Raw genomic sequence first — 26,092 nt, 5'->3', positions numbered from 1 at the left:
GTTCCAACACTGGGTATTCACAAACATTTGCTTTTTCTTCTCCAGTTGCTGGAATGCTGAACACTGTTTAATACTTCAGAAACAACTGATCGAGTCCTCTACAAATTCATCTAACTCAGCTGGCTTCCAATAGCTACCACTTATCAGATACTAGATATTCTGTGCCAGACACTGTACTATGCTTTTCTTTTTAAGATTCATAACAACCATGAGATAAGAATTAGCGTCCCTACTTTACATGTAGAAACTAAGGCTTAGAGAGGTTACATTACTTCCTTAAGATCACTACCAGCCAGGAAGTGGTAGAGCAAGAATTCAAACCCAATTCTGGCTACTCGGCCTAGCCATCTTTTTATTCATCTCTTGAAAACTATTATATCTTGAAAACTATTATATCAGCATAAGATTCCTCACCTCTTCTGCTCTTTTCAAATTGTCATCTTTACCTAGAGAACCCATACTCTTAGAGGATAATCATACCTACTTTTCTGAGAAACTGAGGTCAGACAAATTTCCTTAACTACCCTCAACACCATGTCAAAATTAGGGGGTAATTTCATTTCTTCCCACTTGCCTCAGAGAAACATCTCCCTATCTAGGATTTACCAATGGCTTTCTAATTGCATAATTCTTTTTCTAATCTTCATCCTTCTAGCTCTTTCTACATCATTTGATACTGTCTACCACTCTTCCTCTTTGTAAATCTTCTATTTTTGTGTGAATGAGCTCCTTCTTCCTTTGTTACGGGATTCCTAGCCACTTAGAATAAAGACTACATTTACCATCTCCTTTATAGCTAGTTGTAGCACATGATCAATGGGTTATAAATGAAAGTGATATGTGCACCTTCTGGGAATTGTCTTTAAAGTGCCCTTCTTCTTCCTGTTCTTCCTTCTTGTGCTGTTCACTTGAACACGAACAGCCATCATGGACCATTAGGGAACAGAGAGGAGCATGGGTCCTTGACAATCATGAAACTGTCATACGAGCCCTGGACTTCTTACTTCTGAATGTCCAGCTAGGTTAAACCACAGTTATTTTGCATTTTCTGTTACATTCCATCTTAGCTTCTAAGATACTGTACTATCTTAGTTATTTTCCTAAGCCTCTTTCCCCTTGTGCCCCTAAATATGTTTGTTCTTAACCTCATCAATCTTTCTCATATTTCCCTCAAATTGATTCTTTTTTATGTTAACCATCACTTAAACCTTGATGATTGATGAATCTGTTTTCTAGCCTTAACATCTTTTTTGAAGATCAGACCTACATTTCCAAGTTTACTGAGAATCTTTACCTGGATATTCTCCTGGTACCTGAAAGACCTAAAACTTAACATATTCAAAAATGAGGTTAGGGTGCATGGGTGGTTCAGTGGTAGAATGCTCGCCTTCCATGCTGGAGACCCAGGTTCAATTCTTGGACCATGCAAACCCCCCCCCCCCCCCAAAAAAATGGAGCTTAACATCGTCCCTCAAAAACACCCCTCCCAAGTTCCCTATTTTCATTAGTTGTACAATATTTTTCCAATTAAGCAGGCTCAAAACCTCAGACTTATGGTCAATACCCTCTCTTCATTCTCCCACATTTGACTGTCAAGTCCTATTAATTCTACCTACTCAATACCTCTCCTAACCATACCCTTTGTAGTGGTTTAGAGCTGTACATACCCCAGAAAAACATGTTCTTGAACTTAATGCATCCTTGTGAGTATAAATCCATTTAAGTAGGACCTTTTGATGAGGTTAGTTCAGTTTAAGTCTACCTCCATCAGGATATTAGTGGAGTCCTTTATAAGCAACATGAAATTCAGCAGAGAGAAAGCCAGAAGAAGCACCCAGAAGCTGAATACCAAAGGAACAGGAAGAGAAGAGAGAGACCTGGAGATGCCACCACATGCCATGCCATATGACAAGCTAAGGACCAAGGATCTCCAGCAGCCAGGCCCAGAACACCACAGTCTTTTGGAAGAAAGCGTTGCCTTGACTGGACTTTTCTAACCTCAAAACTACGCGCGAATATTTTCCCATTGTTTAACCTGACCCACTTCATGGTATGTGTTTGAATAGCCAAGGAAACAAACACAAACTTCTAATAACCTCCCGCTCTGGTCCTGGTCTGGGTATTCCTGCCTTCAGTTTCTTACCATTATATTCCAAGACTCCACAATCAAACATTCTTAATTGTGGCTATTATCCTGTCACCCCAATTCAAAATACTTCCACAACAGTGGGCTTATTCTTGGGAATAAACACTGACATTTGAGACCCAATACTCTCTGACAAGTTCCTTTTACTCCAGCCAAACTGGATTACTTACCATTCCCCAAACATACTATCTTTTCCCACCATCTTACTGTTGTTTATGCTACTCCCTCTGACTGGAATGCCCTTTCCTTCCTCCTCACTTCTGCCCATCAAGTATAATTCTCTAGGGTTAAGCTCAAATGACACTTTCGTCATAAAGCTACCCCTGTTCTCTTACAGTAACATAATTTATTCCTCTTTTGTATTCCCAAATTACTTTTATACCACCTTTAGATTAATTTAACATATTCTTCCCTTTTATGATTAGTCTATATACATCTTATTTACTTTCTGTTTTACCAGTCTTGGATTTCCTACGGTGTCCTACATATTGCTTTGTTTATACATGGCTGTTGATATATTTGGTGAAAGAAAATATAGATGCATAGTTCACAAGGTTTGGAGTTGCACCATAGTGGAAAGAAAAGTGAACTATTCTATTTCGGAAACATAAACCGATAAGAGGAACACAGTTGTACAATAGGGCTGTTGGCAGGAGATCATCTAAGGAAAGAAAGTGAGAGAAGGGGAAGCTGGTAAGGATAAGGGCTTAATTATTAAACAGTCTTATTTACATTTTCTGCTTTTAGGAAAGGTGGCTAAACACACTCCTTGGAATCTACAGTGAAAATCTAGCTTGGGCTTCCAGATAAAGACGGTGATTGAACGTAGGCACCTATTTTCTTTTCTTCTTGAAGTCTCACTAAACCAACAGTAAAAGGAGAGTTTTGTTTATATCATTATGGCACAGACCCAGAAAGACAGTAAGAAAAAAAAAGAACCAAAATTTTAGAAGTGTGACTGCAGATAGAAGCACACCTGAGAAAATTCAGCCTTAAACTGGTAAAGGCAAAAGTCAAGATTTACACTATAGAATTCCTCAAAGGCTCAGTAATTGGACGTGGAAATGGAGTGAGAAGTTATAACAACATTTTTTTCCCTTTAAAGAGGAAAACAGACTTTGTACAGGTGCACACAACTGCAAAGACTCAAATGCACAGCTTTCAGAAATAATCACTCAATGCATCAAAAAAAAAAAAAACCTTGTACATCTATATACTACATCATCTAACTCCATAGAAAAAGGACAAAGGTTCCACATGTATTACCATCCTCAGATAATCGTATATCACTGTACCAAGCCAAGTAAACACTTCAACTGGACCCACACACTTTTAGTGAATGCTAAAGAAAAGCACCACAGAACATACGACTTTCAGAGTTCTTGGCTATTTTTCCTTTTGCTATGAAATTTGGAAAATTTCCACTGTTTCTCTGGGTGGTAGTATGTCCAGAATGTCCAGTGGGGAAAGATTTAAATGCTAAAGAGAAATAAATGACTGTGCTACACAAAACATGGCTTTCAGTTTTGCTAGTCCTGCATGATGATTTCAGAAGACTTTTTCTACCTTTGAAACAGTTTCAATAGCACAGGAATGACTTTTTAGATAATACTGTCATAAAACCAGCTAGGCCTAGTGCCTTTGGGGAGTCTGGGCTTTCAGCCTTTTGGATCTATTAAAGCTTTCTACTTCTGTCAGTTCCTGACATTTCTAAGGCATGAAAGGTATTTCTGGATGGGAAAATTCTTCACTGTTAAGGATTATCCTGCCTACTGCAGGATACTTAGCATTCCTGGTTACCAGGCACTAAATGCCAATAGCAACCCCACCTCAACCAGTCATTGTGATGGAGCAAGAAACTCCCAGACAATCCTAAATGCTCTTTGGGGGGAATAATAGCAAAACTCTTATTAACCACATAGAATTTATTCCTACAAATTCTCTTTTTATTAGTTTTTTAAATCTCAGAATTTGTGGTTACATATTCTTCATTTCATTCCTACATGTTGCTTTTTTTCTCTTTTCTTTATCAGAATTGCCAGAGATCTTTAAAAAAACCAACAAATCAAATTTTCAATTTAATGATCAAGGCTATGGGTCTTTATTTTTTATTTCATTATAGCTGCTTTTTTCTTTATTTAACCAAGGTTTAACATGAATACCATAAAGTACATGAAGTATATGCTGTTTTTACCTTTATTAATTCCTCTCTTCTACTTTTTTGGTTAATGTTTAGTTTTTTTTTGTTTTTTTAACAAATGAATTTAAGGATAAAATATTTATATGAAGTGTTTTCACTCCCATTAATTCCCATATAGAAAAACTAGAAAAAAAAGGATAGGCAATTCACAGACTAAAGATAAAAAGCTCATCAATAGGATATTCAACCTCATTGGATTAGACAAATATTTTTAAAGATACAATTTTTGCTTATAATGGTGACTAACATTAAGGAATGAACATAATCCCTTTTAAATAAAGGAATGGGGAAGAGCGAGCTCATTCATCATTAAGGGATGGCCATTTAGCTCCATCAGTTAGATCCAGACATGAATATACACTCTCATCTACTTTTACTTCAATCAGTTCCTCTTAAAGAATATAAGAATATGTGTTTACAGAATGTGCACAGCAGCCAAATTTACAGCAGATAAAACTGGAGACAGCTTAAACATCCATCCACTGGGGAATAGAAAAGTGAATAATGGAATATTTAACAGCCATTAAAAAAGAATAAGGTAGATGCTAAGAACTAACACAAAATAGTATCCATGATCTATACACATGGTAAACACAAAAATTTGAAAAAATATCTGACAGATTAAAAACAAAAAAAAATTTCACAGTTACTTTTGTATAAAGCAACTGGCCTGGTAGTTTGAACTGAGTCCCACCTCCACCCCCATACTAATTTAATTAAAACAAAACAAAAAAACTCTTCCATCCAACCTCTCACCTTATTGTTTCTTGAATTATACTAAGGAAAGGCTAATACCTCTGGTGGTCATAATATGGCTTTCTGGAAACTGATCAATTAATTCATAAAAGCTGCATAAGATAATGCTATCAATGGGAAAGCAGAAAAGGCTTAATACATATTAACTCACGACATCATCTACTAATTTGCCCCACTTTTACTGACCCTAGCAGGCTAGCTTTTCTTGCCAGGCTGTCAGGACACGTAGTACTTCTGAGAACCCGGCTAAGCCCATTTTCATATTTAATGTCTGAAAGCTCTTTGAGTGATCCAAGCAGCTAGCCTAGAGGCAGGCATACCCCACATGTTAAGGTTCAATTAAATCTGCTTCCTACACCACTTACTCTCAACAGTTAGCTCAATATTGCAGAAACCAAAGCAAAGGAAGACCAGACATTAGGTCAGTTCCCTCCTTAATCTGGAGATTTGACCTGGGGACTGAAAATTCCTATTAAGAATACTCGACAGTCCAAGATACCAGCCCTAGTTTATGAAGTTCATCTACCTTTTCCCTTTTCTTTATTCTTAAGAGTGAGCCTGCTATCTTGTAGTGGTTCTGAAGCCTCTGAGAGAAGGAATTGGAATCTCTCTCCTCCATTATGCTAAAGATTCTTTCCTCACTAAGAACCATTTTCAAACAGAGCATTAAATTATTTGTTCTTTAAGGGTTAACTGTAGTGTGATTTGTTATTAAAAAAGGTACTTGTGCTCTATGGCACTGTCTTTTAAGTATTTTAATTAAGAATTACCAATGTAATTGCAATATTCAGTATAGTTAAGATACCAGTTCTCCTCAAACTGCAAAATAGAGTCAATGCAATCCCAATAAAAATCCCAGAAGAATTTTTTTGTAGAAATCAATAAGGTGATTCTACATTCATAAAAGGAAAGGAACCAAACCGGCCAATACAATTTTGAAAAAGAGTAACAAAGTTGCAAAGGCAATTCAATGGGGAAAAAAAAACACAAACGGTGCTGAAACAATTGGATGTCCATATGCAAAAAAATGAATCATGATCCATACCTCGTATCATATTTAAAAATTAACTCAAAATGGATTATAGACCTAAATGTAAAATCTAAAGCTATAAAACCACTAGAAGAAAACAAAGGAAAAAGTATTTATGACCTTGAGTCAGGCAAACATTTCTTAGATAAAATCCATAAAAAAAGGATAAATTCAACTTCATCAAAATTAAGAACCTCTGGTCCTACAAAAGACACTGTTAAGGGAATAAAAAGAAGCCACAAACCAGGAAATCACATATCTGAAAAAAGAACTTATGTCCAAAAAATATGAAGGACTTTCATAACTCAACAGTAAGAAAATATAAGTCCAATTTAAAAAATATGAGCAAAAGATTTGAACAGATACTTACTTAAAGAAGATATAAGGATGGCAAATAGGCACATGAAAAGATGCTCAACATCATTATTAGTCATTAGGAAAAATGCATATTAAATTCATGATGAGAAATCACTACATAAATTACTAGAACAGTTAAATGCATTTTAAAACCTGATAACATTAAAGTGCTGGGAAGGACACATAGCAATTGGAACTCTCATACACTGCTGTTGGGAATGAAAAATGGCATAACCACTCTGGAAAATGCTTTGGCAGTTTCTTATAAAGTCAAACATATATTTATCTAGGACCCAACAATACCATTCCCAGGTATTTAATTGAAGTGAATTGAAAACATATGTCCACACAAAAACCTGTACATGAATGTTTATAGTAGCTTTATTTGTAATTGCAGAAAACTGTAAACAACCCAGCTGTTCCTGAACTAGGGAACGGATAAACTGTGGTACACCCATTCGATGGAATTCTACTTGGCAATAAATAGGCAAAAATTACTGACATACACAACAACATGGACGAATCCCAAATGCTAATATGCTAAGTGAAAGGAAGAGGCTCAAAAGGATATATATTGTATGATTCCATTCATATGACATTCTGGAAAAGGCAAAACTATTGGGATAGAAATCAGAGCAGTGCTTGCCAGGGTAAAGGGAGAGGTGAGGGGTTGACCATGAAGGAACATAGGATAAAGAGTGTTTAAGTCTAGGGTACAGGGGGAAAACTGCTATTGCATGCTATGAGCTATGTTCAAAAGGAAACCATCAGCACTACCACAGCAACAGCAGAGGTAAATAATGGGGGGAGAGACAAGGGTTAAGAGGAGGTTTAGATTTCCTATTTGGCCAGGGTGTTTATTGGTTTTCTTTCTCTTGGGAACAATGAAATTATCTAAAATTGAGAATGTTGATGGAATGTGGGCTTTGGGCCCGATGAATGCAGGTGCCTGAAGGATGCACTGACGGAGAAGTAGATTGGTGAACGATGGTGCATACTTATGAACAAAGGTTATACTGCTACATAAAGGAACAATGTGAGGCATGCAACGATATGAATGAACAGGTGAGACATCTGTTGAGACAAAATAAGCCAGAAACAAAAAAACAACAATGGTATGGTCACCTTTAGAAATGCTTATAAGAAAACAGAGGCCTAGATTGTAAGCATTTAGAGTAGACACGTTAAGTCCGGAGTGGTGATTATTATTTCTGGATTTTGAGAGGCTGTTTTACATATATAACCTGATATTTAGAGATAAGAATGAAGCCAAACAGATTTGGGTTAAAGTAATTCAGAACATAGGGGTAAGGAAGACAGTGTCTATATTTTAGAACCACATATATTCTTTGAGACCAGAGGAAGAAAGGTTTATTTGATCTGGAACTGAAATTTTCTGTAGTGCATAATCTAATTCAACCTATCTGTATACTCATTTAAACAAATGAAACACAGGGAGCACAGAATAAGAAAGAGGTCCTTTAATCCATATAGACTACTGTAATGCCTGGAAACATCCTAAAGTATATTAGGCAGATAATCAAAAAGTATTGGCAAAGTCCCCTGAGGGAGGGGAAAAAGAATATGGAACTACTAAACTTCATCGTTAGAGAATCCCCTGATACTGTGTCAAACTTTAGGGACACCCAAATTAATAGGCCATGTCCTACATCATGAGGCTTACTCTTGTGAAGCCTATGTAGGTAGTGGAGAAGCTTAGACTACCTATAGGCATGCCTAAGAATTACTTCTGGAGGACTTCTTTTGCTGCTAAGATGTGTCCTCAGTCTCTCTAAGCCCAACTCTGCAAGTGAAATCATTGCCCTCCCCCTTACATGGGACATAACATCCAGGGATGAAAGTCTCCCTAGAGATGTGGGAGATGACTCCCAGGGATGAATCCAGACCTGGCACTGTGGGATCAACAATTCCATCTTGACCAAAACGGGGATAAGAAGTGTAATTAATAAAGTATCAGTGGCAGAGAGAGTTCAAATAGAGTCTAGAGGCTACTCTGGGGTTGCTCTTATGCAAGCTTCAGTAAACCTTGGTACCTATCATAACCGGCCAACCCCCAAACAGGACTGTTCCAGCCAATCCTAAAGAACACCTAGGGCAATATATAAGATTCCACAAGGGTTCCATGCACTAGAGTAAGTTGCCAGAAACCTACAACTTCCAGATGGGTCCCTGGTCCAGATAAGTCCTGAAACCTAGCCCAGCCTCTCCAGAACATCAGAAAGTTCCATCTCCCTGCCCCATATTAGTAACATTTAGTGACAGACCCTTCCAATATCAAAAATTAGAATTGCCATAGCCCAAACAACCCCAAAGAGAGGTATGGAAAGATCAAAGGCGATGGTGGAATTATACATAGAAGATAGGACTTAACAAATGAATATGAATGCTGAATAATTAAATTGATATCTCTTTTAGTCTCCAGTGTTTTAGAGGAGCTAGAAGTAAAAACCTAAAATTGTGAAATTATAACCCATGTCAAAGTCTGAAATATGTTCTACAACTAACTGTGGTGCTGTGCTTGGAAATTTACAGCTTTTCTGTATATATGTTATTGTTAGTTAAAGAAGGAAAAAAGAGTCGATTATGATGATAAAAAAGTATTTAAGCCCTCTAGCCTCCTATTTCTGGAACAACTAGAAGGAAAAATATGAGAGGATTGTACAGAAGCCCATGAGAAACTCTTGGATCTGTCCTGTAACCACTTGTTGAAGAGTACTTTGAAAACTATGGCTTTTTTATTTCTTTGCTTTGTATATATGTTATACTATACAATAAAAAGTTAAAAAAAAAGTTATCACCCACAATGGGTGGGTCACATCTCCATGGAAACAATCAGAAAGATCCCACCCAGCAATACTGAATGAGGATTAAAGAACTTGGCTTTTCTGGGTACACAACAATTCAAACCAGCATAGTTACCGTCAAAATATTAAGGTTTATAATAGTTTATTATAAGTGAAATATTGAACAACTGCTTCCATCAGATTTTTAATTCTGTACTGTTCCTTTAAACGAATTATTTGGTTTGGGTTATATAAATACTGCTAAAGTTAAAAAAAAAAAGGAGCATAGGAATTTTTTAGCATATTACAACTGCAGTATTTTGATTGTTTGGCAGTTATATGACTGTATTTGCCAAAACTAATAGAACTACACATAAAAGGAAGGGGTGAATTTTATTGGGTCTAAATAATAACTTTTTAAAAGTCTCCAAATGAAAACTGTGAAAAAACAACGCAAAAAAACAAACAAAAAAAAACTACTATGAAAATGATCACAAACACAAAGTTTCTACATGGCAAAAGAGAAAATCTTTCAAAACATAAAAAATAAGGTCTACAATGTTATAGACATATGCCCACATTCTCTCTGCCACTTCCTAACCTCTGAAAGACCTACCAAAGAGCATTTAAAAAAAAAAAAACCCTATCTTATCCCCCATTCTTACCTGAACCTGGGCTGTCTTTAAACTGGGCAGAGGCATTAATAATATACCACAAAGAACCCAGTTCCTGCAAGCTAGAGAGCTAGGAAAGGCCACAGAAATTTCTTCATATTGCAGATGGAATTACATATCCCCTTCTGGTTCTTTCCTAAGAGAACAGGGCTAACACAAATTTTCAAGCAGTGGACACTCACCTTTGTCGTGACTGCGTTTACAATGACTGGCTGGATCTCAGTCCTGCTGCTCTCCCTTATGGAGGAAACTGAATTTTGCAGAGGTGATGAAAGTAGGCCAAGGCAAGCACTCTAGTTACCAGTGACAGCCAATCACAAGCCCTTCCCCAGGAGTATCTCACTCTGAGGTCAGGACTCAAAAGTCTATCCTATCAGCCTGAACCCAAAGGGACTAACTTGTTGAGCTTGTTTTTCCACAGTGTTAACTTGAGGGTTTATGATAGGACACCTCAAATCAATCTCTGCCACTGTGCTGTGCTGGCATTCTCTCCTTCCACAGTTAACATCAGTTCTAACCTAACCCTTTCTTGTTTCATGTACAAAAGGATGGCAAACCAATTCTCCAGGTATTGAAAAACAAAGGCCAAAACACACCCCTACCCTAGTCTGGCCATAAAACACAACTGCGCCATTATTCCTGTTCCACCCAGGATCACAAACCTTTAAAATCCTTTTAGAGGTGTTTCTGCCATGAGAAAAATGTACCTTTTGCTTTTCCATCCACTGACACCATTTTCTTTGTTTCTGCTGTTAATAACAATTCATATGGATGCTCATCCTCTTCCCTGGTTGTGTTTCCCTGACTCCTGGGTCTCATGGCCAGGACCTAGGAGAGAGAAACATCAAAATACTTTTTGTGCAGGTGACTAATACCAAGACAGAACGTGCTGAACAAAGCCTAGATGATTTCCTCTGAGAGAAAGGGAGGAGAGGGAAGAGAAGGGGAATAATTCAAGCGTGTCACATGGAATCAAAATTGCCCAGCTCTTTTCTGGATATACACCTAAACTTCAGATCTTATTGACGTTTGATTAGAATGATCCCCTTTCTTTACCTTATTTTATCCCTTGAAAATCTATAAATAAAATCTAAGACCCTTCCTTCTCTTGCATTTCTCTACCCCCACAGTGTTCTACAAGATCTCTTTTCTGTAGATAACTTTCCAAGCACTGTTTAACCGTGCTCTATCATAAAAGCCCTCTTTCCCCATATTTCTTTCCTAATATGCACACATACTACCCAATGGCTGGAATCCTTCCCACTTTCTCAAGAGGAAATCAAAATGACTTCTGATGACCCTAAAGACCTGGTATCTGCTAGTAAGCAAATTCTTCTGTGACTCCTTTTCTGTGAGCTACTCTTCATGGGTTCTGGAGATTATAGGGAAAGATTTCCAAAAGCTTGTTTCTCACTACATCTGTGATAATACAGTTTTAAATTAATCCCACCAATCTCAGTCCTGAAAAAAGTTGAGTGCCTAGGCAGTATGAATTTCATGTAGAAGAAGCAGCTCTATCTACTGAAAAATTCCTAATCCAGGCAGCTGATTCTCTCTGATGAAATGACTGGATGAGAGCTAGCTCCTACATTTGCCAACTGTGAGGTTTTTGGTTAGCTGACAGCCTGGTGGCCACAGCTAGTTATGGTATCAGAGTAACCAAGCTTCTCTTTAAACCAAACCAGAAATACCATAATTAGTGTTACAACACTAATTGTAACTTGGGAAAGAAAATTGAGACCCTTGCTGTTGCTGGCACAACAGTCTTAAGATTCCACTATGTTTCATGGGCAAATTAAGAATAATCACGTAACAGTTATTAGGAAAGCAAACCAAAGCACAGAATCTCTTCTTGAGCAGTTTGGGTAGGATCAGGGGGTAATGTTATCAATTCAACCTAACAAATAATGGCACCTACAAATGTGATTCCTTGGCACACACAGAGAAATCTATTTCACTGACATGTCCCATGGCTCACAGTGTTACAGTCTAATGAGATAAGACTCTAGTAGCCTCAGACTAAATGAGAAACTATAGCTCCTGTTTGTTAACACTGCCACTCAAAAGACAGAATGATAGCCTCTTTCTAAAATTCTGCTAAGCACAGCAGGAACTTAACTTAAACATGCCACCTGGAGGCTAAACACTATTTCATTCTTAGAAGCCATTTGCCTGTACTAATTCCTTTTGCTTCTTCATAGGAACACAATTAAGGAAACAAAGAGGGACCAATAAGCTGTTCACACAGGATCAACTCAATACCCCAGTTTCTATAGACAGGAATTTATGTTATGCTGGTTTATACACCCACAGCTATCACTTATGCAGAGCCTTGGAAATCTGATTCAGTGAGTATTCTACCCTCGCAGAGCCCAGACATTCTTCACTGAGAGGTATTGATAGCCTAGACGCCTTTCTTTTCAAACAGGGCAGGGCTGATGACTGCTATCCAGAAAATCAGGCACACTGGACCTGCATCCACTACGTGCCTGGCCCTCAAGAGGACAACTGGAAGCAGAGAACTGCCAAATGTCAGAGCTCCGTAGGGACTTGAATGTCATAGTCACAGCCAGAGAACACCTGGGTGCTAGCCCTTTTCATCTTGTAGATGATGAAACATGGTTTCCCAAAGAGATCTAGGAACTAGCCCAAGGTTACACAGAAAGCTTGCAGCAGAGCTGTGACCATAAAAAATCAGTTCCCCTGATTCCGTACCAGAATGGCCTAGTTTTTTTCTGAGAAATATGATTTCTCTATCCAATTTGGAACCCTTTTTCTCCTTCAGTATCAAGTGAGTCCTCTGCAAATAACCCAGACAACATGTACAGTGGTCATTTCCTTTTGGTTCTGGCCCCAACCAGTTATGAGATTAAAATCTTGCACTAAAGCAATAAACTACTTCACTCTGGGTCTATGTCATAGCGAAGCCCGGTGTCCCAGTGAATACAGCAATAACTGATCTTCAACAGAAAGGATTCTGTTCTTTTCTAAATCACTCTTTAATTTTTTTCCCTTTTCTCCAGGGATAGCAACAAATCAAAGCAATAAATCAAAGCTGAAAAAACATATTCTCTGCTATTGGGGAAAACAACATTTCTGTCGCAGAGAAAATCTACTAGCAGTGACACCTAACTGTGGCCAAGGGAATGGTCAGCTGGAGGGTGGGTGGCCACAAATTCCCATGAACGTTTAGCACTTCTGAGCAGAGTGAAGGCCACAATCAGTCCTGATGCAGCTAGAGCCCCTTCTGTGGGGCGAAACATCTAAATAGCACATGTTGCTCTAAAATTCTAAATAGCATGTTCTATGTGTGTGTGGGTGTAATTTTTAAGCTATTTCATGATCTTCTGGTCATTATTCTGGTTAAGTTCTCCTCGAGCCAGGTATAGTCCAGTTTCCCTCAATGGCGTCAATGGATCATCTGACAATGACAAGACTCAGAAAGAAGGATATGTACATTGGGACAGACAGCTTGCCAAATGCAAAAACCTAATCTTTAGTAGAATCAATGTCTCCTGAGATATTAGCTGTAGGTTACTAAACCTTTAAGAGTATAAGAGATAAAGATGGTGAAGACCAGAGTCTAAAAAAAAACATGTTCATTTTTGGAGAAGATCTATCCATTCAGACTAGAGCATACAGACAAAATCTGCCTAGATTGTTACAAGGGATAATGACCCAGGCCAGATCACCTCTCTATATAAATACCTACAACCACTACTAAATAATCAAAGTCAGGGTTCTCACAGTCTTCCAAATACTGACCATGCTGGTCAATTCAGAAGCAAGCCCCAGAAGATGTAACTTAGATAAAGTCTCCTGTGCAGGAAAGTCATATGAAGATTTTTTCCCTACATCTTGATACTGTGTTATTGCAAAACTGTATGCTTTAAAAACCACAAGAAAATAGAAAAGCCTAATATTCCTGCATTCCTTTAAGAGCCCTACTGCCATCCTTGTGAGCTATTACGGCTTTTATATAGTCCTGTCTTGTGCATTAGGAATTTTAACCTAAGACCTTGTTAAAGAAGAGGTACAGAACAAACCTAAGACCTTGTTAAAGAAGAGGGACAGAACATTTACTGCGACTGGGCCCAAATGAATATACTACATATTATTAGGTTTCTCCTTGTAAAAAGGGAATAATGAGCAAACCTCCATTTATACAAAAATGTAAGGTCTTACTACATGCACTTATATTTTACTAGCAATGTATTTATTACTCAAGAGGCTGCATTTTAAGAGACTGCTTAGCTGAATCATAAGAATAAGCACTTTAAAGGACAGAAAGAAATAAGAGCAGAATTTGTACCTAGACTAGAAATCTCCTATCTCCAACAATGACTTTTACATTTTTAAAAGGGCTTCCTCGCATTTATTCATTTTGTTAACTAAAGCCTATCTTCTGGTTCCATGTGTTCATGCTAAATAAAAGAATTTGTCTCACTGGATTGGCCATGGTCATACTGTAAAATATTATTAACTGTGACTTCTAGGAATAAAGTTATGAACTTAATTAACTGGCTTATATTAGCTGATTTTTTTTAAATTGAAGAATAGGACACACTGAACTAGAAAAAAACTATTGAAATTATGTACTATTTTGAATAAATTTTCAATAAATGTATTATTCCCTGATTGGTGGGAAGTGTTAAAGGAACATTTAAAAGATGAAAGATCAAGGAAAACACAAATTTTTCCCACATATCTAAGTGAAAAGAATGAGCTATTTGCCCAATGATAACAGTGCTTTAAAAAAAGAAAAAGACTATTTAAACAACTTTCTTTGATCTTTTCCCCCCAATTCACAACACATTTCTTTTCTAATTTGAGTCTTCATGACATTTTCCATCTTGGGCTTGGTAAAGATTCTTTATGTCAAATGAACTAGGGACAATGCAAAAACAGAAATAAGATGTTTGGGGTAGAACCACTGAAGTTCACTACTGTGGCCTAGTCTAGAGAACAGGGATTAGGGGGATACTTTACACTTGTATCAAAGGACAAAACAGGTACAAAGTAGAAATGAGACTGTTCAGCCTACTAAAGCCAGGAGAAAATGTGAATGTTTACTTGCTGTGTGGCGAGGCAGAACAATAACTGGCCTGTCTGGTAGAGATCTATATTAAAATTTGCTGTTTAGCACTTTTGAGTGAGTTTGAAATTTCAGATTTCAAATTACTGATACAATAGATAAATTTATATCAAAGACGTAATAAGAAAATAAGAAACCAAAGTTATCTTCAGGCACGTATTGATGAACTTTCCAACATTCTCATACTTTAATGAAAGGAATAAACCCTCAACTCTACCTCAGAAGCTGACAAGGGAAAATACTTCTTATCTATATGGTCTTCCTCCTCTTCATCGGGTGGTGGTTTTGCTGGAGGTGGTGGACGTTCTCTCTGAAGAAGAGAAAAAAAATTTCATTATCATTTTCTCCAACTACCTAACTTCTTCATTTACCCTTATCTTAGTCCATGGAAAAGAAATAGAGTAATGTGAAGACCTAAACTCAAGGTTTAGTCTCTGAACAGATGGAGAACCTTCACACACATTCACAATCCTATTAGCATGCTGATGGCTTTTTGATGTTTGTAGCAGAGATCATAAACTCCTCTTTCATATTCTAGTCTGAGAAATGCCAGCACTCTTAGAAATGTCTTATTAGAAAATGTCCTTCATAATACTGATACATGAGATACTAACATAGGGACATCAGTGGTTCAATTTTTAGTTTACCCTACTCTAAGATCAAAAGGATCAATTTGTCAGTTTGGCAAACTAAAGTTATTGGACTGATCTTCAACAGGAAAGTAATCAAGGACAAAGGAATCAATTCTGGGCCAAACTTTAATATTCTGATATCATTCTATCCCTACTTATTAACAAAAGCTCTGAAACTGGGTCCTACCCTTGGTCACCTCCTTCAATGACAATTATACTTACATTAGCATATAAAAACCTTATTTTACTTAAGCCCATTTAAAACAAAATATATGTCAGTTGTCTGCCCCAGAACAGAGGTTTGCAAACTTTCTCTTAAAGGGCCATACAGTAAATATTTTAGGCCGTGCAGGCCATTTGGTTTCTGTCACATCTCTTCAACTCAGCAGTTGTAATGCAAAAGTAGCCACAAGTTGAACAAAAGGGGGAAAAGATATGAAACAAAACAAAGTTTCAGTGGCTGAGAGATTTCAAATAGAGTCATGGAGGTTATTCTTATGCTTGTTTCAGCCAGATACTGCAAACTGCCACAGTATGCCAAGCCCCAATCAATAGTATTCCTGAAACCCCTCAAGAATACCCTAGGCTCTGTCTAAGACTCTATAAATATTTTACTTAGTATTTAATTTTTTTAGAAACTTAAAACCTCCAGATTGTTCCTGTGCCAGATAAGTTCTGAAACCCAGAGGTATCAGTCTCTCAAAGAACACTGATCAGTTTCATTCCTCTACCCCATAAGGCTGACACCCCTTTCCAGCACTAAGAAGCTAAAATGACCTTGCCCAGATATCCCTGGAGATTGAGAAAATGATCAAATGAGAGGGAAGAGGTATAATTGAGAAATTAGGATCGAATAAATGATTACAACTACTGCCTCATTAAATAGATATTCCTTTTTGGTTTCTAGTGTCTCATGAATAGCCAGAAGGAAATACCTGAAATTGCTGAATGTAATCCAGTCGCCCTGATTTTTGACAGTGATTGTTTAATTAGATCGGTTTTTAACATGTGACCATGTGATTGCAAAAACCTTGTGACTGATACTCCCTTCATCCAGTATATGGGTACATGAGTAATAAAATAAAGACGTACATGAAGAAAAAATAGATTGGAAATATGGGGGGGGGGAATACTCCTACATGAACTACGGACAATAGTTATAGCACTGCTTTAATAATCTTTCAATTGTAACAAATATAACTAATGCTAAAAAAATAGTAGAATTACAAAAAAAGTGTTATTATCAATTGTAACAAATTTTCCACGCCAATGCAAGTATTAGTGGTAGGGTAGTGCATGGGAAACCTGTATTTTATGCATGATTGTTTTGTAAACCTATATCTTCTCTAATAAAAAATTAAAAATTAAATAAAAAGTAGCCACAGATAGTTAATAAATGAGTGAGTATGGCTGTTTTCCAATAAAACTTTATCTACAAACCAGGCAGCCCCTTATGGCCTATAGTATGCTGATTCCTGCCCTAGAGCAAGAAACTCACTGAAGAAGGGACACAATTAGTTAGACCATGACAACTTTGGGGATATACAGTATGATCTTTGGTGAAGGAAACCTGAAAGCTAAAAGCTGAAGAGAGACTTGCTATTGTGCCTGGAATACCTTTAGCATGGTTTACATTCCAAAGCCTTATTCATGCTTGATAATCAGTGTTCTTACAGAAATGGGAATAGGGATTTGGAACAGGAGTCAGCCTGCAGGCTCATTCCCTGTTTTGCAGATTAGTTCACTGTGTCGCTAGAACAGAAGTTATTTCAGAAAGCCAGGGCAGAGGTGAATTATGAATTATGGGAAAGCCTGAGAGAAATCTGCAACAAAGGATGCTTCTCATGTTTTAGGAGTTATCAGGGTTAGCATTTGGCATCCATGACTTCTCTGGTAAAGTATGCTTTACTACTTGGTATTATTTTCTGATAAGTTAGTCATTCCGATTGCCCCCCCGGATAGATACCCGATGGCAACAACTTCAAGGTAGGTTTGTACATTAAAGCCAAACAAAGCTATTTGCATCAGATTTCCCATTAAGTGCACTTTCCCCACCCTCTTTTGCTCTGGAAGCACAGGAATAAGCCTCATTCCAGTGTTACCTTGTAAGGAAAGAACAGCAAAAGGAGCAGGCCCATATCCTACATCAGTAAACCAACCTGGGACACAGGAGCTAGGGGAAAAACAAAATAAAACAAAACCAAAAAACCTACCACCACAACAAAGAGGACCTATTTTAGAAACCTACCCAAGGCTAAAAAGAACCTAGAAAGAACAAAAGGGAAGCCTTTTGTGGGAAAAGCAACTACCAGGGACACTGGAAGAAAACTGAAGCACCATCTACAAGCCTCTTCTTCCTAATGTGAAAACGTTGGGCCAGGGGCCTGGAAATACAGAGCTGATTTATAAATAACATCCATTACATCTACCAAGATATGGAAAAATTCCTTGGCCATAGTTAATTATCAAAGGCCAGGAAGACAGCATAGCTACTACATACACAAGCAAAGAATAGCATAGTATGCTGCCCAAGAAGCAACATCTTCTACTTAGCAGGACTACAGAGGCGAGATTCCGAGTGCAGGGTAGAAAAGAAAGACTTGTGTAAGTCAGTGGCTAAGCCCCACGGGAACTTGGTTATTCACAGCTTAGTTCAATAATCCTGTTCTTTTTCTTAAAGAGGCCCCAGCTCCCCCTTATGGGCATCACCTGTAAGTACCACTTAAAACAAAGCCTCCCCCTACAGCTCTATCTGTTCAATTCATTTGTGGCTCACAGTGAAAGAGGTGGAAAAAAAACAACAAAACACCCAGCTTCTCTACAGAAGCACTGTGCTTGATATATGCACTTGCTCTGACATTCACAAAGAGTTATGTGACAATCCTTGATAACACCCATTCTAGTAGGCACCAGACTGGAGGGCCTTTCCAAAGTCCATACTGAAATGCGGGCACTCTTCCAGGGCAGGGCAAACAGCCTATTGAAAAAGAACACTTCAAGAAACAGCAGGTTATCCCCTGGGCACACCTAAAAAGCTCAAGGTTCTTGTTGCAGCCAAAGCATCATCAAAATGGACATAAGCTAGATTTAGGCCAAAAAGGAAATAAATGCCAGCCTCTCCAACAGGAAAAAATAACATACACCTGAAAATGTGTCTTAAGGTTATCCCTGGGACTCTGTTAGAGCAATGGCCGATTCTGCAAAAAGACAGTGTTCAAAACCTCAAATTATTGTGCCTGATAAAGCAGAAAGGGGGATAAATAGGACCAGTGATTCTAGCCAAGATCCCCAAAAATAAAAAATCTCCAAGAGAGAAAAAGAGGGCAAGGGACTTGAGAACAATGTACAAGATTAGAAGCAGGGAAGTTGAAGCAGGAAGACAGGAAGATGGACTTTGAGAAGGACAGTTTCCTCATCCTATTATCTCAATGACTGGAGGGATTATGACTGTATAAAAATAAGAATGCCACAATCTCAAACATATGCTGCCTGATTAAGCCTTGTTACAACCTTACCAAATACAGAACATGTCCAAATCCAAATGGATAATTTCTGAAGGCAAAAATAAGGGAGCCTGCACTCTAGGCAGACAGGAAGGTACTTCAGTGAACTTCTTTCACTCTGGGAACTGCTCTCCAAAGGGAAAGCAAACAATAAATAGCAAAGACCCCAAAACTAGGGCGGCATTAAGCCTAAACAGAAACAAAATGCTTCAATTTTCTCTAAGACAAAAAAAAAAAAAAAAAAGGAACTTTATATGGAGACTAGAAAAGCCCAAATTCCACTCAATGCCATCTGTAGTTTTACCACACTGTATGAGAGACATGGCAGAGGCTCAAGGAGAAGAGCAGAGTGAGTGGGAGCCATGCCTCTGAAATGCAAGCTGGCTCAGGGGTCACACTTTCCCTTCCTGGTACCCCACTGCAGCACAGACCAAAAGGGTCAACACAACACCCAGGGGACCTGAGGCCCTTGGCCACATACAGGCCTCACTCCAGCAACTTTCACTCCTGTTGCCTCTGCCTCCTTGTTCATAGAGTCTCGGTCAGATGATCGCCCGCTTGCCATGCTGTCCAATGAATGGCAGGAGACAGCATTGTATAGCACCTCATAAGGACCATCTTCTTCAACATTTGTATCAAAATCAATGATAAGCTCAGTCACTGCTTTCTCCACATCACCTGAAGAGAATGGAAGACAAGAGAGTAAATAAAAGGAGAGCACCGTCTAGAGTCCCAACCACTGCAACAACCCAAAGCCCATTCAATAATGTGAACTTGACAAACACTGACCCAAAGCAGGAAAATTAATGATTGCTTTGCTCCGTAGAGAGGGATAAACAGTGAGGGTTTCAGTTGCTCTTTGTACACAGAGATCTAAACAAATTCTTCTCTTATTCTATATGGAAAATCCTTGATATCTATGAGGGATATCTCCCAAGACCTTTATAGATTCTCAAATATCTCATTACTATGATAGCATAAACAACCTACAAAATGTAGTAAGGTATAACTAAAAAAACTAAGTAATCCTTTAAATTCTTAATCAGAGTCTCCAGGTGCTCAAGTAAAACAGAAAACAAAGCCTTTCTGAGTTGAAGGTGCTGTGCAGCTGTTTAGACTCAACAGCAATCTAACAACCTCAGAGCACCTGGGATCCAAATTTGTGACCCTCACCCCCCATACACACACAAAATTACCAATTGTCATAGACATAGGATCACTAGGTCACATGCAAATAATCCAAACTACAAATGTAAAATTCTTGAAAGATAAGAATTTACTGAACTAATTCCATTACTAACATTATGAGATTAAGAAAAAAAGTGTATGTGGGGAAGCAGATGAGGAATCCACAGTAAAGACAGGAGGGTACCCCTTAACTCTAATACCTCTACATTACTCTAGAAAATCTTTTTTCCCTTTTTTAGTTTTTTGACTTTGTTCTGCTTCAATAACTATTTTTACTGTGATTTGTATTTGGGGGAACGTGTTAGCCAGCCTTGATTTTGTCTTTGTCATTCATCATATCTAGGACCCAAAAAGCTGCTCTGTAAATCTGAAAAAGTGGATAGTGGCTAATGATGGATAGACTGGACTGCCTAAGCTGACATCCAGATCACATTTGTTGGCCAAATGATATAGTACCAAAATTTACCATAATCACATCTACCAACCAGGTGACATTCATTAACTATTCCCTGTGGACCAACTATGCTCAAGGCACTGTAGTATATATGAGAAAGCAGTATTATTGATAGTTAAATTCATCTTGAGATCAGCCCAGAATAGATTTCATACAGCCAACTATAAAAGTGAAGTATAAAGTAGGAAAGAAGAGGCCCACAGTCACAGGCCTAAGTAATGTCCAATAAAACTTTAAATGGTAGTTGGAAAAAAAATGAATTTGAATATGAGTTTAAGTATTCCCAACCACCTGAAATTATTCAGCTTAATATTTTCTATTCTGCCAAAGACTGTTCAATCATTTTTTTTCAAGCTGACAGCCCCTTACCTTACCCTTCCTTTCTACTGACAGAGAAGAGCCACCTTACCCTGAGACTTTTGTGATATGGAGTCCATACTGGAGATGAGAGGTGGTTGGGCTGTTGGGGTTTTATCTGTATCTTTTGCACTTCTTTTGCCAATCATGTGATCTACATGGAAAGATATTTTAAAAAGTTGCACCAAATACAACTGTCTGGGTTTGGCTAGTGTGTCCCTTGATTCCCCAGAGAGTGAGATGATACCTTCAATAAGTGCTGCTATCTGCTGGCTTTTTTGAGAAGGCAGTTCCCGGACGGTGTCTAGGGCAGTCAGTCCACGGTTATCTTTTATATTAACATCAATTCCTAGAAAGGCATGAGGTGAAACAGGGGAGTGAGAATTTTCTAACCAAGTTTAAAGGAGGTCAAGTTCTGGGACACCTAATGCTCCCAGAAGCAAGACCAACATTTTTCATCCAAAGCCATTTAATACAGCTATTTAAGTAACAATTCATACATTGGCAATCAACCAATAGGGACACATATACATTGGGTACAAATGCAGCCAGCAAAACTCAACCTCCTCTGGGGAGGCTAAGGAGAAAACAATCCCAACCCTGGCATGCTGTGTAGACAAGAGCACTGCCAACCTCTCACCTGCAGCCAGCAGGATTTGCACCACATCGGTCTTGCCAAACAAAGCAGCCTCATGCAAAGCACTGCCCTTCTCCGTCTGGAAAGCAAATGAGAGCGCAGAGCAAGATGTCATCAAAACAGCGACCCAGGTTTGGTGTGGCTTCACATAACACACAGGACACAGACAAGAATGGACAGGAAAACAAACCACACAAAACCATCTATCATTATCTTTCCATCTTTTCTTGAATGAATTCCAAAAGCATGATCGAGACTTATACTTAAAAGCTGTTTGATGTGCCACCAGTAGGCCACACATGAATAACTAAACAGCTACTCCTGGAGCCACCTATTGGCAAAAGTCCATAAAACTCCACCTTCCTGGGTGGAAGGAATAATGAGAAGAAAAGTACAAATGAAGAAAAACGCCTTAACTTCAAATGTGGTTTGGTCATTGTGAAGTCTAACAAATGGTCATTCATCTGTATCGGGAAATCTGAATTAGGGAAACACTAAGTCTCCTGTTGGTAATATCAACTTTATGAGACTTTAGAGGTACTAAATGGTGGAAGTGGAAACATATATATAGGAAGATAATGAAACTTTTCTAACTCTAAGAGACAGTCCATAAATACATTTTGGGGGGATTTAATGACCACATATTATCCCCTGAAATGAAACAAACAAAAAAAGAAACAGATTTAAGGAGTTCATTTGTTTCTAAAGTTTCACATTGAAATGAGTCAACGAATAGAAGCAATTGAAGTGTGATATGAAACGTGCTAAATAAGAACACAGCCCAGCAGCATGGAACTTCTGTCTTTTCCAAAATGACTAAGTCCTTTGAGCCTGGAAAGTGCATCTGCCCAGCTACCTGGTAGTTGCTATCCATGCCAGCGTCAAGGAGGACCTGGACAACAGCTTTATGGCCATTCCTCGCTGCCAAGTGCAGAGGGGTGTGCTTCTTAGTGTTGCAACTCAAGAGGTTGGGGTGTGCATTTAGGAGCATCTTCACCACCTCCAGTCTCCCATAGAGTGCAGCCAGGTCCAGAGGTGTCTCAAATTTGTTGTTGCGCATGGTGGGGTCTGTTAGCTCCTCTAAGAGAACCTTCACCACCTCTGTGTGGCCATACTGTGCTGCACAATGCAGGGCGGTCTCGTTGTCATTGTTCTAAAGGGTTAACAAGTAGATCACATCAGAAAGGTGGTTGGCAAACTGGCCTCTGACTGGAATAATCACTTGTAAAACCATTGAAATTTAAATTAGAAAGTCAGCAGCAATACTTGGCAGCAATAAAAGCTAGTTGTATCTAGACATATTCCCCTGCAAAAAAGTCTGACTGCTTTTATCAGTCACACCTTGCCCCAGTTATGCAGCAGGGGACCAGTCATCTCCAAAACATTTGCATTCTTCTATGTGCTGTGAAAAGAAGTATCTCCAGATTGGAAGGAGAATATGGCAGGCATTTGGTAGAATCCCTGGCATGAATGAATGCCAATAATATTACTGCCATTGTTTCATTTTAAACTTCAACTGGTTTTACAATAATTGATACTTATTCAACCTTGTGGTTCTGATTCTGGATTTGACAACCATCCATTGCCTTACACATAAGCTTTTTTGAAAGAGTCTGTGATCTGTGTAGTTTTTTGCATGCAAATAAATCAACCAAAAATAAAAGTAACAGAGCAGAGCGCCAAAAGTCACTCTCAAGATATCAGCCAACAGCCATTTTGCGGGGAAGGAGGTACTCGGGCTCAATCACAGAGGAACAAGGGAACTTGATGCTGCATTGCATCTACTCCAGGTACCTGCACCAATCAATACATGCGGTATCTACTTCATTAAAGAAAGATACAATCAGACACCGGAACGTTTTGTCTGAGAGGTGCAAAATATTGAAATGCAACATTGCCATTGATTAAAATTCATAGCCCCACAAACCCCTGGCTGCCTAATGCCAATTTTATTACAAACTAAAAGCAGAACTCGGGATAAAACGGGAGACATTTGAGCTTTACCAACCATCAGAAGCAAAATGTTAGTTATTTTATTTATACTATTTCTTTTACTAACATTGATCATGTATACTTACAGCAAGAATAAAGTAATTTCTATGATTGCTCCTTTTTTTTTTTAGAAGCACTCACCAGAATAATTCTCCCACAAAATTTTGAGATTCCTGAATTTATCTAGGAGGTTTCTGCCACCTTGCAGAAACAAGGTTTAAGAGGAAGTGTGCCCACTGAGGCAATATTTTGCACCTTCCAGCAGTCAAATGGTAAAAATGCTTGTCCAATTGCTTTAATTCTAACGACGTTGAAAGTAACAGACTATGAGTTACCCAAACATGCATGCAATTCCATCCACTTTTGAGCTGGCATTTGACTGCATCATTTTTTCCAGCTACACCAAGTGTACCAGAAAGATCCAGAGCTACTGGGAGCAAGGCCCCAACGCCAGAATGATGGCAAAGAAAAATTTTTAAGTGAAATAAAGATGGAAAAGGTGGTGGTGGTAGGAGCCACATGCAAAGAAAAATGCACACAAATAAACAGAAGATGCAGAAGCAGCAGCACTGGATTCAAATACAGCTCAAGGAAAGCAATTGGTAAGGAAGTATAGACAGTCTTCACTGGCTGCAGCACAGCCAGTTAGCAATGACCTCCTATGATATAACTGGACCCCGAGGGACACATTCCATGTCACTATAAAAGTCGGGAGGTAAGGGGAAAAGCTAGGAAGAAAGTAAATTCCTGGGCTTCCCTCTACTAATCAAACCATTCAGGACATTCATTTGGAATGCCCATTTCCTATTATGCTATGTTATGAGCTCCCTTACTAAAATTAGAGCTGGCCCTTTACTGTCTCATGATGAAAAGACAGCTACATCAACAAAAACTCACAGGAGCTTTCTGCAGAATGATTCTGGGGCAGACTGGCAAAATTAAAGAGGATTCTTAGGGCTCTATGTTTTAAGATTAGGATGACAGCAAGAGCCATGAAAGTACCTTATTCTCCTGAAAACTCCAATACAAGAAAACTTCTGTTAACTCTGAGGTAGATACTGCTATCTTTTTTTATACCCAAGTTGTCTCTCAACAACCAGAATAATTTGTCCTTGATTATGTAAAAAGGCATGCAATTACAAAGTGTACAGAACACTAAGCTATCTAGGAGAGAAAAAAATTAAAAGAAAAACTTCTTAAAGTTTCCTCCAGAACTAAGGTAGCTGCCACCAAGTTGCCCTGCTAAAGGCAAGGTCTTGATCAGTACCAGGCAAATTTCCTGTCCTATGTTAAAAATGGTTGAACCACAGCACAATACTACCTAATACAATTATGTTAAAACACTGAATGAAGCTGAATGTGAGAATGATAGAAGGAGGAGGGCTGGGGGCACAAATGAAATCAGAAAGAAAGATAGACGATAAAGATTGAGATGGTATAATCTGGGAATGCCTAGAGTATATAATGATAGTGACTAAATGTATAAATTTTAAAAATGTTTTTGCATGAGGAAGAACAAAGAAATGTTATTACTGCAGGGTGCTGAAAATAGATGGTAATTAATATTTTAAAATTTCACCTTATGTGTGAGACTAAAGCAAAAAATGTTTATTTGGTACAAAATTTATATTTTGACTAGTGCATTTCCTAATATAACTTATGTAGATAGCTTGGTTGAACACCATAAATAAGTACATGGAACCTTGGGTAGGACATGAGATTTTGTTGGTTTGTCCAGGTGATGCCCCAATGAATCCCAGAGTGATTCGATCAGTGAGTGGAAAAGTATTTGCAAAGCCCCCTTCGGGGAATGGTGAGAACGGGGAGAAATTCAACCTCCCCAAGTTGAATTCTTGATATTCTCACAAGCAGTGTGGACAACCAAAGCTACAGGTTGAGCCCCCAGTCTTGGGGTTTGTTCATATGAAACTTAATCCCACAAAGGATAGGTCAAGCCTACTTAAAATTAGGCCTTAGAGTCCTACCCCCAAGAGAACCTCTTTTGTTGCTCAGATGTGGCCTCTCTCTCCAGGCAACACAACAAGCAAAACTCACCCTCCCCCTGTCTATGTGGGACATGACTCCCAGGGCTGTGGACCTTCCTGGCAACGTGGGACAGAAATCCTAGAATGAGCTGAGATTCAGCATCAAGGGATTGAGAAAACCCTATAATGAGCTGAGATTCAGCATCAGGGGATTGAGAAAAAACCTAGATTGAGCTGAGACTCAGCATCAAGGGATTGAGAAAAACTTCTCTACAAAAAGGA

General features: G+C 38.5%; 1 protein-coding gene across 7 annotated transcripts in view; it reads right to left on the bottom strand.

The window, feature by feature from the left end:
• The window catches only part of ANKS1A (ankyrin repeat and sterile alpha motif domain containing 1A), a 253,183-nt gene that overhangs the window by 116,527 nt on the left and 110,564 nt on the right, over positions 1–26,092 (bottom strand). For 6 of the 7 annotated variants that reach the window (XM_077161540.1, XM_077161539.1, XM_077161541.1 and 3 more), the window contains 7 exons: positions 22,690–22,986; positions 21,837–21,912; positions 21,444–21,545; positions 21,249–21,350; positions 19,679–19,875; positions 15,280–15,372; positions 10,675–10,795 (listed from right to left, as the gene is read on the bottom strand). In XM_077161540.1, the coding sequence (XP_077017655.1) occupies positions 10,675–10,795; positions 15,280–15,372; positions 19,679–19,875; positions 21,249–21,350; positions 21,444–21,545; positions 21,837–21,912; positions 22,690–22,986 (988 nt within the window). The other variant, XM_077161545.1, reaches the window with a different exon arrangement.

The sequence above is a fragment of the Tamandua tetradactyla genome, chromosome 5 (genome assembly GCF_023851605.1).
Source record: "Tamandua tetradactyla isolate mTamTet1 chromosome 5, mTamTet1.pri, whole genome shotgun sequence".
NCBI lineage: Eukaryota > Metazoa > Chordata > Mammalia > Pilosa > Myrmecophagidae > Tamandua > Tamandua tetradactyla.
Note: the sequence above shows the minus strand (reverse complement) of the source record. Positions and strands in the feature narration are given on the sequence as shown.